At 34.8% G+C, this 15,257-nt stretch overlaps 2 protein-coding genes across 4 annotated transcripts; one reads left to right on the top strand and one right to left on the bottom strand.

Moving 5' to 3' along the window:
- Positions 1 to 4,728: 4,728 nt before the first annotated feature.
- Positions 4,729 to 8,486, top strand: LOC104732025 (two-component response regulator ARR2). 2 transcript variants are annotated; one of them, XM_010451549.3, is made up of 6 exons: positions 4,729 to 5,558; positions 6,053 to 6,205; positions 6,297 to 6,704; positions 6,797 to 6,873; positions 6,953 to 8,107; positions 8,207 to 8,486. In XM_010451549.3, the coding sequence occupies exons 1-6, from the start codon at positions 5,414 to 5,416 to the stop codon at positions 8,273 to 8,275; spliced, it is 2,007 nt and encodes a 668-aa protein (XP_010449851.2). In that variant the 5' UTR covers positions 4,729 to 5,413; the 3' UTR covers positions 8,276 to 8,486. The 2 variants fall into 2 exon arrangements, with proteins under 2 accessions (XP_010449851.2, XP_087335594.1); XM_087479468.1 differs by having other exon boundaries at positions 4,854 to 5,558; positions 6,053 to 6,174.
- A 349-nt stretch (positions 8,487 to 8,835) lies between these two features.
- Positions 8,836 to 12,130, bottom strand: LOC104732024 (COBRA-like protein 7). Of its 2 annotated transcripts, none has more exons than XM_010451548.3 (2): positions 11,222 to 12,130; positions 8,836 to 10,526 (listed from the first exon to the last, which is right to left on the bottom strand). In XM_010451548.3, exons 1-2 carry the CDS (start codon positions 11,775 to 11,777, stop codon positions 9,100 to 9,102), a joined length of 1,983 nt encoding a protein of 660 aa, XP_010449850.2. In that variant the 5' UTR covers positions 11,778 to 12,130; the 3' UTR covers positions 8,836 to 9,099. The 2 variants fall into 2 exon arrangements, with proteins under 2 accessions (XP_010449850.2, XP_087335842.1); XM_087479716.1 differs by lacking the exon at positions 11,222 to 12,130 and adding an exon at positions 10,698 to 11,110 and having other exon boundaries at positions 8,836 to 10,647.
- Between the last annotated feature and the right edge of the window lie 3,127 nt (positions 12,131 to 15,257).

The following is a 15,257-nucleotide window of genomic DNA, read 5'->3' as shown; positions in this document are numbered from 1 at the left end:
TTGTATAGTACTTATGAAATTATTTTCTTGAAATTAAACCTTTATTTAATATTTTCAATATTTTCAAAACTAAAACTTTAATTATCGTTTCTTTTAATACAAATTCTAATATTATGACCAAAAGATAGTATATTATTTTTAGGAATAACGATCTACATAATCCATAATCTAAATATCTAACTATCACGATAAACCTTACATTATTTTTTGAAATAAACCTTAATAATAATGGTACAACAAATATATCACTTAAAGTTAATCTAAAATTTTGAAATCGTTGGTACAATAAGTCATCTGTAGTTTAATAAACGAAATTATTAGAGTTTAGAGTTCTTCTACACAACAAAAAAAACCAGTTAGTATAGTATATTCGAAGAATTCTGAACAAATTTCGCTTCCTAGTGAAACAACCCGACTTTTTTTTTTCTTTTTAATAATTAAATACAATATATAATTAAGTATCCCATACTACTTAATTAAACAAACCAACCAACACCCGGTAACCAACCAATAATAAACCAACATCCAATTACATGCACAGCGGAAACATATCAATAATACAAAACCAATACAATAGCATTTCTATCCATTCTATCCAGCAACCTAACATATCTCTATCCAAGGTTCCATCCTAAACAATATAACAAAGACCAACAACACACAAACGAGACCCTAGTTCATCCTCCTCCTCATCGCCATGATTCCACGTCACATACCTGCACACCACAAACAACAATTGAGATGCGTAAGTATTATCATAAATACTTAGTGAGGCCGTCCTCCCATCTACTGGGTTATACACACAAGCATATGAGACCCTCAAGTTTAAGCAAAACAAACAACACACAACAATACATCAAACCAGGAAAACAAGTCTCGACTGAGACCAGTGTTGACCGATGCCTCACGGTGTCGATCGATGCTACAAACAATGGTGTCGACCGATGCTAAACAGTGTCGACCGATGCCACTCCAAATGGTGTCGACCGATGCTTCCTAGTGTCGATCGATGCCTCCTCTGCAGACACGATCTGCGCGAAACCGAACATCGAACTCTCCTTCCCAATCATCTCGAATCTGTCTCAAACTCACCCAATTACCTCAGAAATCACTGGGAATCACAAAAGCAACGAACCCAAGCAACAAAACAACACAAACAGCAAAGAAAACACACAAACAAGAGAGATCTCATGCTTAGATCAACCATGGTCAAGCACTCACCTCAAGAACAGGAAGATTGGATTGAGAAACGTGGAAAACAACACCTCCAGAAGCTCCCCCTTCGTTTCCAGCAACAACTAACCCTCCTATAGCCTCAGATCTCTCCAAAAACTCCAAGAACAAGCCCAGAAAGTCACAAAAACGTTTCTCTCTCTTTTCTCTCTTTCTTTCACTAAGCGGCGACCAAATAACTCCCCAAAAACCCTTAAACTCGTCCTTAGACGCTTATAACACGATTTAGGGATTTAATTGAACCAAACCGAACCAATTCGGCAATTAATCAAACCGGCCGAACCCAGAAATTAGTGGTGTCGATCGATGCCACTAGGGTGTCGATCGACACTCCTTTCAAAATCACAAAATCCGGTTCGCGGATGTTACACCTAGGTTTATCAGAATGATATCAACTCTTAAATTTGCAGAGCGTAAGAGTTTATTTAATATTCAAGATTACAATTCTATAGTACTTATGAAATTCTTTTCTTGTCTACTTGAGAAATTAAACCTTTATATTAATGTTTTCGAAACTAAATTTTAATCATCGTTTGTTTTAACACAAATTCAAATATCATGACCAAAACATACTATATTATTTTTATGAATAACAATCTACATAATCCATAATCTAAATATCTAACTATCACGATAAACCTTATATTATTTTTAAAAATGAACCTTAATAATAATGTTGCAACAAATATATCACTTAAAGTTAATCTAAAATGTTGAAACCGTTGGTACAATAAGTCATCATTAGTCTATCTATAGCTAGTTTGATTCAGATAATGCAATTTTTTGCTTATGGATGTAAAGTGTAAACTTAGGCTTTAAATGGTTATAGTTTTTAAAATGGTTTTTGGTTTTCGTTTTTCCAAAAATCTATTTTTTTAACCATAAAAGATTTTGAAAAAAATGGGGTTTCCTAAAAAAAATAGGGAACATAGATTCTAACAGTTTTTACTATTTTGTTAATAAAATCCAAAATTCCATTTCAATAGATTTTTATAATTTACTCTACAAACAAAGTCATCAAGATGTTGTGACTTATATCGTCCATTTGTAATTTACTGATTTCATCTGTTATAAATAAGAATTCAAGAACTTTTATATGTGTACGTGTTATGGAGGATATGGTATAAAAATATTTCTTACGCATAATCAAAGTGGTTAACTTTATCTTTTGTGACTTAATCGTTTTTGAAAGGCTTTCTATAATTTAAACATTTTCCCTACTTGCATACAATTTGAAACATGTTCATTTTATGCTACCAGCTTGTATTCCAATAAGTAGGGATAACTTATTAAAAAAATGTAACTAAATATTTTACATAGTATTTGTGGTTAAAGAAAAGGGTCGATGAGTAAGTGTCATAGTGGAGAGCAAACATTGAGGAGGAGATCCACCAGTATCACTTACCAAAGTGCGTTGCTGCCACTTTTCCCAATACTATTGGACAGAGGTTACACAAATGTCATGTACAGGTTCCATTATTAATAACTTTCGACCATGCAAGTGGCAATGCAATTGTGAACCTCTTTTTGTTTTGCTTCCTTTTTCTTTCCGTTTGTCTTATATATGCTTGCTTAATAAATAAATAAAACAAATCAGGTGATGTTCGATAACATTTGACCACTAATTAACATTTGGTATGATCGAACACAACAATTGTTTCTTTTACAAATATAATACCTAAACGTTCGGTTACTCGGTTGTAGCCATAATTTTTATTGTACTTCTATTACATGGCCGGCTGGCTCGGTGTCATCTCAAAATGTTATCCGAACCATCATCGAGCGGAAGAGTTAATAACTTAATATCAATATATCATATGACTTTATCCGTAAAACCTCTAAGGAGGAGTGTGTAGTGACCGTGAACCAAAGTCACTTAGTTAAATTTTTGGTTTTATTTCCTATACTTGCTACTTTTATTTTTGTTAAACGATTAACAGCTATTGGAGTTATATATACTAATATTTTCGTTTAACGATTAAGTTTACGAGCGAATTAATACGCACATACGTACGTAAATATATACTGTATACACATATACTACAAGTTGCGATGTGTGTGTGTACAACTATACAACATATTGTTGTTAGAAAATGCGTTGCCTTTTGTTAATCATATGCTTGAATGTGCGTTGATGTATTATTATTCTATTTATTTAAGAAAGCATATATTATATGTATTTAGCCCATTAATTTAAGGGATACATGTAGGTCATAGACTCATATAAGATGTAGAAGGCATGGTTTATATTTTATTATAGTTACCAAATTAAGTCGAAAATAGAACCAAATTATTGGGAGGATATAGTATTGTCCTTAATTCTTTTAGGGTTTTTTGGTTAAAATAGAATAGTAACAAATTATAAGATGATGATGGAAAAAAATAAGCAATAAATAAATAAATAGACATATATATATATATATATGTTTTTTTTTACAAAGTGAAAACTACATTGGAGAACAAAAATAACAGTATAATTTGTTAAGGTTAGCTAGGTTTTTTAAAATAAAATGATGTTTTCATGAATGAGCTGGATCCGCGCACCAAGGGTCTCTGGACCCGTTTTTTTCTTCTCTTCTCAATTATTAGAAGTTCCGTACCCAGTAGTTTAAAATAATATAAGATCAACCCCACATAGTTTGATATCTTTCCAAAACAACCCATGTTTAGGTATGTGTGCTTCATAAGATATACAAGAAAAAACTGAAAATACATGTTTTCATGATAATTACTATGTAAAACTATAGAAAATAGTAAAAATAGTTTATATCTACCTACTATACATAAACAATAAAAAAATTGCAAACTATTTTTAAAATACTAGGATGTTATAAGTTATCTTTTTTTTATCTACCAAATTTTTAAATTACAAAAAATTGGTTATCTAATAAGGTAAAAAAAAATTTACTACTAAATTTAATTTACGATGTTTAAAATCATAAATCATGTTTGTTGAAAAGATGTCTTGACAACTACGAGTTATCCAAAAAAAATCCTTACCTATATTTCACTTCTCTTTATTTTCAGACGCATCGAGAATAGTTAGATGATTTCGTAGGTGCGTGAAATTCTAGCATCTCTGCTTCTCATTTCTCTTCTTCTTCAAATCTATGGCAAGGATTATCTCACTCATCTTATATTTATCTCTTTTTTTTATATATATTATATGGTTCGTACTTGTTGCAACATTTCCATATATGTCTTAAATATAAAAGAGAAAAACGTAAAAATAGATTCTAGTAATTAGAAAAAAAAAGAGAACAAAATCTATAAGAAGCATAGACAATTACAAAGTCAATATAGTGAACTTGGAATATATTTTTTGTATAAAATTAAAAAATAGTTTCTACAAACAAAAAGATTACAAAATAATAAAAGATAGAAAAGATATCTAAGCATGGATCATAGATAGAAACAAAAATTGTGTGTGTGTAGCAGCAATAAACTTGACAAGAGTTTTGGAAGAAGAGGTTTCCTTGGTCATATAGCAATTTCGAAAAAGGGGATACAAAAGTAAACATGATAAAGTACATGGTCTCTATCTGGAGAAGTGCAAAACATCAAGGACACATCTCCCCTCTGCACCACGTACATATATTATTATACACAGACATGTATGTATTGTAAACTATATAATAGTATAATAATACTACTGTATAAACATTTTCATACTTTCAGATTTAAATTAAAAAACAAAATTAGCAGAACTTACTAAAAAAAAAAAAAAGCAGTAACAGAGAAATCGAGCTTCAATTCAAGCTTCAGAGACACAAAGAAGAGCCTTCTTCTTTCTTCTTCTTCTTCTTCTTCTTCTTCTTCTTCAACTCTCACATCTCATCATCAACCCCATAACTAAACCTTTCCACTTAATTTTGTTTTTAATTTCATTTTACCGCAAAACAAAATTTCATTTTTTTATAATAATCAAAATCTCATCATCATCATCATCTTGGTATCAAGATTTTGTTACTTTTTGTTTGTTTGTTGGGTTTGATTTGTTGTTGTTATCCCCAATTCTTCTTCTTGGAATCATACCACATCAATTCCTTTTTTCATATATCTCTCTCTATCTAATAAGGCATATATTCTCTCTCTCTCTCTCTCTCTCTCTCTCTCTCTCTCTCTGTTTCAATCTCTTGTTGATCTTTCTTCTCTGGACGAGAGAGACGAGAGAGAGAGAATGATAAATCCGGGTCACGGAAGAGGACCCGATTCGGGTACCAATTCTGACCCGTTTCCGGCGGGTCTTCGAGTTCTTGTCGTTGATGATGATCCAACTTGTCTCATGATCTTAGAGAGGATGCTCATGACTTGTCTCTACAGAGGTAAAATAAATCCAAACATAGAAAGAAATCTCATTTTTATTATTCAAAGTTTCCTAATTTGGAGAAAATTCTATCATAATCTTTCTTTTTGTGGTTAATTATGGTTTCTTCTTTTGGTAGACTATGGCATATATAGAAGAAATCACAAGAGTTTTTGGGGAATTTTGACTAGAGACTAAGAAATTTCATTGACTGTTGAATATGATTTCACTGTTAGATTCAATTATAAATAGCTTAGTCCTCTCTGCTCTGTTCTCATATCATCCATTGTGATCTGTTTTTAAAGATTCTGATCTTATTTTTCAAGAAGATTGTGATTCAGAAACTAAAGATTTTGTTATCTATATAAAAAAAGAAAAAAATTCTAAGAGATCCTTCTGATTTAGTTTGAGATTCTGGTAATTTTGTTTTGATTGTCTTCTTTCATAATTTTGTTTTTTTTTTATGCTTTAGTTTGACTAAGTGGTTTTTTTACTCTGATTCTGTTATTACAGTAACTAAATGCAACAGAGCTGAGCTCGCATTGTCACTGCTCCGGAAGAACAAGCATGGTTTTGATATTGTCATCAGTGATGTTCATATGCCTGACATGGATGGTTTCAAGCTCCTTGAACATGTTGGTTTAGAGATGGATTTACCTGTTATTAGTATGTTTGTTTTTTTGATCCTGTCTCCTCTTTCTTTTTCATTTACTCTAACTGTTCTCTTTTGAGATCTGAAATCTTTGGTTGTTATTAGTGATGTCTGCGGATGATTCAAAGAGCGTTGTGTTGAAAGGAGTGACTCACGGTGCGGTCGATTACCTAATTAAGCCAGTACGTATTGAGGCTTTGAAGAATATATGGCAACATGTGGTGAGGAAGAAGCGGAACGAGTGGAATGTTTCTGAACATTCAGGAGGAAGTATTGAAGATACTGGCGGCGACAGAGACATGCAGCAGCCGAGGGAGGATGCTGATAACAATTCGTCTTCCGTTAATGAAGGCAACTGGAGGAGCTCTAGCTCGAGAAAGCGCAAGGAAGGGGAAGTAGATGATCAAGGGGATGACAAAGAGGACACGTCGAGTTTGAAGAAACCACGAGTGGTTTGGTCGGTTGAACTGCATCAGCAGTTTGTCGCTGCTGTGAATCAGCTCGGTGTTGACAGTAAGTGAATAAACTTGTTTGCTTATGTGTTTGTGTGTATTAATGTTTAGTTTTCTTGTCTAATCTTTTACCATCCTCGTTATCCAATGCAGAAGCGGTTCCTAAGAAGATCTTAGAGATGATGAATGTACCTGGCCTGACTCGAGAAAACGTAGCCAGTCACCTCCAGGTAGATATGTGTGACTGAATAGTATTACATTGTTCCGTTTTTTATGTTTTCTAACACTGGTGACATTGTGGATTTGCAGAAGTACCGTATATATCTAAGACGGCTTGGAGGAGTATCGCAGCACCAAGGAAATATGAACCATTCGTTTATGACTGGCCAAGATCCGAGTTTTGGTCCTCTTTCTTCGTTGAATGGATTCGATCTTCAAGCTCTAGCTGTTGCAGGGCAGCTTCCTGCTCAGAGCCTCGCACAGCTTCAAGCAGCTGGCCTTGGGCGGTCTTCGCTCATTAAACCCGGGATGTCGGGTTCTCCCCTTGTAGATCAGAGAAGCATCTTCAACTTTGAAAATCCGAAAATAAGATTTGGAGATGGACATGGACAGACCATAAACAATGGTAATAAGCAGATGAGTTTGCTTCACGGTGTCCCAACAGGTATGGAACCGAAACAGTTTGCAGGTAGTAGTCACATGCGAGTACAGCAACAAATGGCTGGTGTGCGTCCAGGACAGAATGTTCAAAGCAGTGGGATGATGTTGCCTCTGCCCCGAGGAGGGACATCAATGCTATCATCCCTCGGGCAACAACAGCCGATGTTGTCAGCCAGCGTTTCAAGGAGAAGCGATCTCACTGGTGCGGTTAGAAACAGTATCCCTGAGACTAACAACAGAGTGGTACCAGCTACCCACTCGGTCTTCAACAACTTCCCCGCAGATCTATCTCAAAACAACTTCCCATTGGCAAGTGCCCCGGGGATATCAATTCCAGTGTCAGCTTCTTACCAAGAAGAGGTCAACAGCTCTGATGCGAAAGGCGGTTCATCAGCTGCTACTGCAGGGTTTGGTAACCCGAGCTACGACATATTCAACGATTTTCCGCAGCAGCAACAGCACAACAGCAAACTGAATGATTGGGATATGCGGAATATTGGATTGGTCTATTCCCATCAGGACACAGCAGCAGCCTCTGCAGGTTTTTCAACTTCGGAAGCGTACTCTTCGTCTTCCATGCAGAGAAAAAGGCGGGAAACGGACGCAACAGTGGTGACCGCGCATGGACAGAATCAGCAACCACCGAGCCGGATTCTAAATCATCTGAACCATGTTTTTATGGATGGTGGATCGGTCAGAGTTAAGTCAGAGAGAGTGGCGGAGACAGTGACCTGTCCTCCCGCAACCACATTGTTTCACGAGCAGTATCATCAAGAAGATCTCATGAGCGCACTTCTCAAACAGGTTTGATTCCTTACTCGAAAGTTCAAAACTACACAGCACTAGTAACAGGCATGAACATCATCAGTGACACTTATGTTCATTCCCTTGGCATAAATGCAGGAAGGCATTGCATCGGCAGATAACGAGTTCGATTTTGACGGATACTCCATCGATAATATTCCAGTCTGACCTCAGAAACTCAGACTACTAGACTGCAAGATTCTTTGTTACAAAAGCACTACAGAATAGAACGTATCATGTGTTGTATCTTTAGATGTTATCATGTGTTGTATCTTTAGATGATAATCTGCAGGAAATTCAAAAGCCAGATTATAAAAGACAATAATTGTTTTCTTTTTGAAATGTTAGGAGTAATGTAATGTCCATTTCGTTTGAGTTATTTTGTTTCTACTTTCTACATCTGTCTCGGTCTTACATAAAACACTGAGACATCGGGTTCTTGACCATCTAATTTCCGACAATTAGCTATGTTTTGCTTCTTTTTTTGAGCTTTAGGATCATTTTGTGTAGATATGAATCTATGCGTTGCTTCATAATAATAAAGATACGGTATTTTATCCGATCAATGAACAAATCCACAAAACTCAGTCAGTCAGTCTTGGCCATCTTTGCTTACCCTGTTTTGGCCAATGTTGCTATTAATTCAGTCTTGACCAGATTTGCTACATGCATTTTAAACTGGTTGTTTCGGTGATGAGTACCAGTTTGGAAGATTAGGAATTAGTCCATGGCCGAGAAAGTGTAACATAGTCATATATTATACATACTGATTAGTAATTACTGAAAAACTTTAATCAAAAAACAATACAAGAATGGTAACATATCTTCATAGCACCTATATAAAGCTTCTTCCAAGTTCCAACACTCATCACAGGTTAAAAAAAAAAATCGATTGATTCTCCATCAAAAACGGCGGAACTGACCGGTTTTCGAGTTAACCGGGGATGAATCATGAAAATGTATCGCCAACCCCACGGGAGGCTTCAGTGTGTTTACGCCCGCAGAAGCAAGAGAGCCAAAACAGGTAATGCCAAGAGTAAAGCAGAGATGTGTATCCGGTGTTGACTGCTTCTCATTGGGAGTATAGTTGGGAGAGAGCACTCCTCGCCATTGAAGAACACTTTGCGTGGGAAGCCATCTCCTCCAGGGACATTGATCCCAGGAGTCAGTCTCTTGGTGAAGGAAAGAACAGATTGTTGTTTCCCGGGAATCCGAGGGTTCTTCAACGGATTCTCCCCGTCTCTTTCTCCGACGAGATAGTTTAATCCGGGAAGACCCTCCATGAAGATAGTGTTGTTCTCCCCGTTGATACCAAGTGTAGTTGCGTTGAATGAGTAGGCTCTCTCGAAACCAGGGGCAGCGTTTTTCATCTGAATTGCAGTAAACCAATCTACAAAGTCTGTTTCACCCCAGTTGAAGACTGTGACCCGAGCTGTCCATCCCCCTCGATAATCTGTAGCCAAATGCCAATTGATGCTGACTCCACAGTTATCCCCACAAGGCATTGGGTTTGGCACAGGCCGATGTTTTAGATAAGCCCAAGCGAGAGTGAGTTCAGTTCTGTTCTCAAATGGAACCAGAAGAGCTTGCTGGGGTAGAAGAAGAGACGGGGCTGTTGCGCTGCAAGTTCGAGCCGCTTTGTTGTTAGAACATCCGCAAGCGCAAGTCTTGCATGGAACGATCGAGTCGTTGAAGTAGGCAGAGAATGACACGCAGCATCTAGGACTCGCATCTTTTGGTTGAGTGATGTTGCAGACCACCTGCCAGCTGGCAAAAGCAGTCTTGTTTGAGGGCAACCCACTGGGATCAACGAATTGGCTCGGGCTCACCCGAACAGGAGGGCCACATTTGTAATCCGGGTTCAGTGTACCGTTGATTCTCCAGTTCTGAGGCGGTGATAGAGCAGAGATGTTGAGATCCGGAGGCATTTTGTACACCTGCATCTGGAAAGCTGAGCTTGACTTGCTAGGATCCATTGACCGTGGTAGAATCGTCCCATTTCTGCAGCAAAATGGGATAAGACCGAACGTGGAATCATTGTATTTCGTAGGAGGGAGATCTATGATGGTTGGCCGTCTTGCACAGCTTAACACGTTGGAAAAGTCAAGATCTTGGTAGTACTTCGCCTGTGGGCCATCAACACAATGTGATGAATCAACAACACTTGGGTAAGCTCCTTTCATGGTGTAGATAAACTCATCCCGCATCCAGTCAAAACTCAGTTTCCAGTTATCTAGCCGACCAAGCGGGCTATGATTCTCCATCGTGACTTGTGCCATATAATTCGATGAATATGATCTGACCACATCGTACATGATAGTGAGGTCTCCATCTTGTCGGGGAAGGTACTTATTATCAATGATGTCTGTGTTATCATAGTCCGGGTCCGGCGTGCAACATACTTGCAGAACATTTTTACCTGGTAAAAACAGAGAGAAACACACAAAATTCAAGCACACGACAAAGAAAGCAACAGTCAAAAAGAACAATGCCATGATTATCTACATAAGCAAACACATACATAGCCAAAATAACTTAAGCTTTACACGGCACAACACAAGATAAATTCCTAAAAGTCTATCAATTAGACTAACTCTCCCATGTCAAGACTTTCCTTTTCTTACCAACAGAACCATATTTAGAAATGTGATGAAAGTGGATCGAATCATAAACTAGCTATTATGTAACTTCTGCAGAAGATCTTAAGGCAGGTACCTCATAATCCTGACCAATCACAAAGAACCAAATGTGTTGCTAAGAATTCAATTATTAGAGTCCCCCCATTTGACTAAATCAAAACATTAGGTGTGAAAAGAGAAGCTACCAAGTAACAAACATAAGACTCTCTATCCACGAGTGAGCACATGGGACTTAAAACAATGCAATTGTTTCTAAAGTTTGACTATCTCTACTAATATATAAAAATCCCTCCTTGATTATAGGGATCTACACTAGATACTTCATCCTTAACATAGCAACACCAAGATCACTAAAACAAAACTCCTAAATATAGCAAAAATCCAAAGATCAGCCAAACAAAACATGGAACTAGAAGCAAAATTTCAAAGATTTAAAGACACTATAAAATCTCAGACATTGGGGAAAAAGATTCACCTTTTTGAGTAGGTTTAGGACACTTCCATCCATCAGTAGCGAGAGAGATGTTCTTAGGAAGCGGAACATTCGGCGGGGCAACTCCGAACTGAGTCCCAACAAGCTCAACACGAGCTTGCATCTGAGTGACATCACCCGCAGTCTGAATAGCCGATTTCAAATCCGACGAAGGGTAACCAGCGAAGACGGTGCCGTTTTCGACGCTTAACGGTAAGCTCGAGCCGTCAGAGAGTACAGCGTTCGACGCAGAGACCAGGATCTCTTTGTGGGCGAATTTGACGAAGACACGCCACGATTTGAGCTCGTCGCGGCCGTGGTTGAGTACGGTTATCACAGATTCGAACCGGTAGGGTTGGTTCGCGGTGTCGTTGGGATGGATCTTGGATCCTTTAGTGTGAGTGTAGGAAACGAAAACGCCGTTGCATAGATCCGAATCTGACGGTGGCGGATTTGTAGTGGTAGCGTTGGGTTGAGATGATGTTAGAGGGATTGATACGATGAGAAGTGAGAGGAGGAGGAGAAGGAAGTGTGGAGTAAAGTTGGGAGCTGAATCCATTGGAAACCCTAAATTCTATGAGGGAACCCAAGAGAAGAGAAGAGAAGACAAGGTTTTGAATTTGAATTTGAATTTGAGATGAGAGGAGGACGACAAAGAAAAATGGAAGCTTTTTGATTTTTTTTGTTTGAAAGAGATGATGAATGAAAATGATAAAAAGCGACCGCGTTGTTATTAGTGCAAGGCTGTAGTAATGAAAACAAAAATGTATTATTGGAAATTCAAATTCTTCTCAGGAGCCTTCTTTGTTGGCTTTCTTTTCTTTTTTGGATAGTTGGTAAATATAAGAAACTTTATGAGAGACCAAAATTCTTATTTTTAAAAAAATTATATATGGATATCATATAGTTTGTAAATTTTCTCTTGTTTAGCATATTTTATTATATAAAATTGGGTTTTGAAAATTAGCCATTGACAAAATTTTGACATTTGTCAAGTTTATATCAATCTGGGATTTTTTTTTTTTTGGTCAACTATTAGGCCACAACTGACCAGCCCATTAATCAATCTGAGATTTTGACATGTGTAAAAGTTAATATTTAATAGGAAGAATTTGAGATTACAACCAAAAAAAATATTTTAAATAATATTAATAATATAAAAAGATAATTATCAAAAAATTACAAAAATAGATTTTGACATGTGTCAAGTTTATATCAATATGAGATTTTGACATGTGTAAAAGTTAATATTTAATAAGAGGAATTTGAGATTACAAAAAAAAATAGATATATTTTGTTTTAAATAATATTAATAATGTAAAAAGATAATTATAAAAAAATTACAAAACTTACAAAATTTAAAGGTTTTGGTTTTGAAAGTTAGCCATTAACAAGATTTTAACATGTGTTAAGTTTATATTCAATAGGAGAGATTTGAGATTACAACAAAAAATAAAATATTTTGTTTTAAATAATATTAATAGTGTAAGTAGATAATTATTAAAAAATTACAAAAATAGATTTTGACATGTGTCAAGTTTATATCAATTTGAGATTTTGACATTTTTAAAAGTTAATATTTAATAGGAAAGATTTGAGATTACAACACAAAACAAAATATTTTGTTTTAAATAATAGTATTAATAATGTAAAAAAGATAATTATCAAAAAAATTACAAAAATTAAAAGTTTTTTATTAAATAATTATAAGGAGATTATATATATATATATATATATATTTCATAAAATTTGAAATTATAACATTGTTTACTTATTTTTAATTTTAAGTTATTAATTCTACAAAAATATAGAAATGGGATTAAGGAAAATATACAGTTAATTATTAATTCTACAAAAATATAGAAATGGGATTAAGGAAAATATACAGTTAATTATTAATTCTAAATTTTGTAAATACTTACTTCTATATAAATATAGATCATCTCATATTTTTTATCTAACAAAATAATTTATTCAAAAATATTGCTTTCAACTTTGTTCTATTGGTAAAACTTTTTTAATGGAAAGGTAAAATTTTCTTATTTTTTAAAACCAAAATTTTTTCCTACTTTCTCCTTTTTCAGTTTGGAATATGTAAGATTAATATGTTTACCTAATAAAAAAATTTAATATATGAGTCTTCCTTTTCTAATACTGTATTTTAAAATTTAATGTAGTATTTTTAGATTGTTTTATTTAATTTATCTTTTCACCTTTGAATTATTTGGGATTCATATATTATTGTGCTTATAATTTTTTATTATTTTTTTATTTATGTCAAATTTATTTTAATCTAATTTCTCAACATTGATTAGTTGGTCATATACTCTTTTTGTGGAAACATAATTTTACCATTCATTCAATCCTGAAGGGAGATAAGGATTAGAAGCTCATCAACCTAATAGTTAGATAAAATAAGCTATCAAACATAGATAGATAGATTGGGAAAACATAAATTGTTGTTGATAGATCCATAGGAGTTTGGAGACTGTGACACCCTGGTTTGCGGATAGGTTTAAAAGAATTGATTTGACCACCTATGTCACCAAAGTACACTTATCTTTTCGATCAATGGTCCTGAAAAAACTCCATAGTTAAGCATGCTTGAGCTGGAGTAGTTTCAGGATAGGTGACCTTTCGAGAAGTGATTGTCGGAATTGTGCGAGTGAGGACAAAACACAGGGAAATATCATATGGTGATTTGTAGGGTCGGTAAACAAGTATTTAAGCCTCCCGACGTAACAAACCGGTCATTGGATATGGGTGGGCCAGGAGTATACGTGGGGCCCATAGAGGAAGGTGACCCATAGACTGGAAGTGGGGGAAAAGAGCCATTTCATACCCGTACACACCCCAAAAGTGCGAATTGCTGCCTGTACAAAGAAGGAGTGCCAATTTAGACATGTACCCTAATACATTCCTAATTTCATACTTGTACTCACAAAATCGAGCGAATTACAAAGTTCACGTTAACGGATTTAAGTCAACCATTAGAGATGCTGACTCAGAATCCACGTGTGTATCGAAAATGCAAAACGACGTCGTTTTAATATGTTTTCCTCAAAAAGAATTGTGGATATTCCACAGTCTGGGGAGATTCGAACCCTTGATCTCGGATATTTCCAACATTGGACTTAACCAATTGATCCCACAACAATACTCGGTAATATCATACAATTATATTCTAATAAACCTAAGGTAGCATCAAAATCGAAAAAAAGTGGGAGATAAACACTCCCATGGGTCGAACCCACGTCCTCAGATTTTCATAGTGTAGGACATAACCAATTGATCCCACAACATTACGCAGATATATCACACAATTTTATCCTTATAAAGCGAAAAGATATCTAAGTCCCAATTAAAAAACCAAAATCAATTTTAGTGTAACCAAATAATTTTATTTTATTTTCTCAAAAGTTTTTAATATGAACAGATGTATTAAAGTAGATGTAATCTAAAAAATTTAGATCAATTAATTCATTAAAAAATGAATTAATTAATCTAATTTATTAGATTAATCTAATTAATCTAATTTTTTTAGATTAATTAATTCATTAAAAAAATTAACATTTTTTAATCTAAAAATTTTGATTAATTAATTTAGAAAAAATTAATCTAAAAAAATTAATTAATCTAAAAAATTTAATCAATCTAAAAATTTCGATTAATTAATTCATATTTTTAATTTAATTTTTTTAGATTACGTCTACTTTAATACATCTGTTTATATTAAAAACTTTTGAGAAAATAAAATAAAATTATTTGGTTACACTAAAATTGATTTTGGTTTTTTAATTGGGACTTAGATGGTATTGATTGGTAAACACACACAAAGAATTACAAATGGTACAGCTTTGAATTTTTACCAATCACAAAAACTTTACCAAAAACTTTATTAAAAGCTTTACTCTCAGCTTTTTTGTACAACTTTCACGTACAGCTCTTTCTTACAGCTTTGCACTATTCCGTAACACCTTACAGCTTCAGCTTACAGCTTTTCTGTACAGCTTTGACTACGTTACCAATCAGACCCGAT

This window comes from Camelina sativa, chromosome 12 (genome assembly GCF_030686135.1).
Source record: "Camelina sativa cultivar CO46 ecotype springtype chromosome 12, ASM3068613v1".
Classification (NCBI taxonomy): domain Eukaryota; kingdom Viridiplantae; phylum Streptophyta; class Magnoliopsida; order Brassicales; family Brassicaceae; genus Camelina; species Camelina sativa.
The sequence above is the reverse complement of the archived record's forward strand: the minus strand, read 5'-3'. Positions and strand labels throughout refer to the sequence as shown.

Bases quoted from the DNA above. Each gene is read 5' to 3' on its own strand.
- LOC104732025 (XM_010451549.3), top strand. From the start codon at position 5,414: ATGATAAATCCGGGTCACGGAAGAGGACCCGATTCGGGTACCAATTCT. The intron at 6,206-6,296 runs GTATGTTTGTTT...GGTTGTTATTAG, and splicing joins GATGGATTTACCTGTTATTA to TGATGTCTGCGGATGATTCA. The intron at 6,705-6,796 runs GTAAGTGAATAA...TATCCAATGCAG, and splicing joins GAATCAGCTCGGTGTTGACA to AAGCGGTTCCTAAGAAGATC.
- LOC104732024 (XM_010451548.3), bottom strand. From the start codon at position 11,777: ATGGATTCAGCTCCCAACTTTACTCCACACTTCCTTCTCCTCCTCCTC. The intron at 10,527-11,221 runs GTGAATCTTTTT...TGTTTTTACCAG, and splicing joins TCCTAAACCTACTCAAAAAG to GTAAAAATGTTCTGCAAGTA.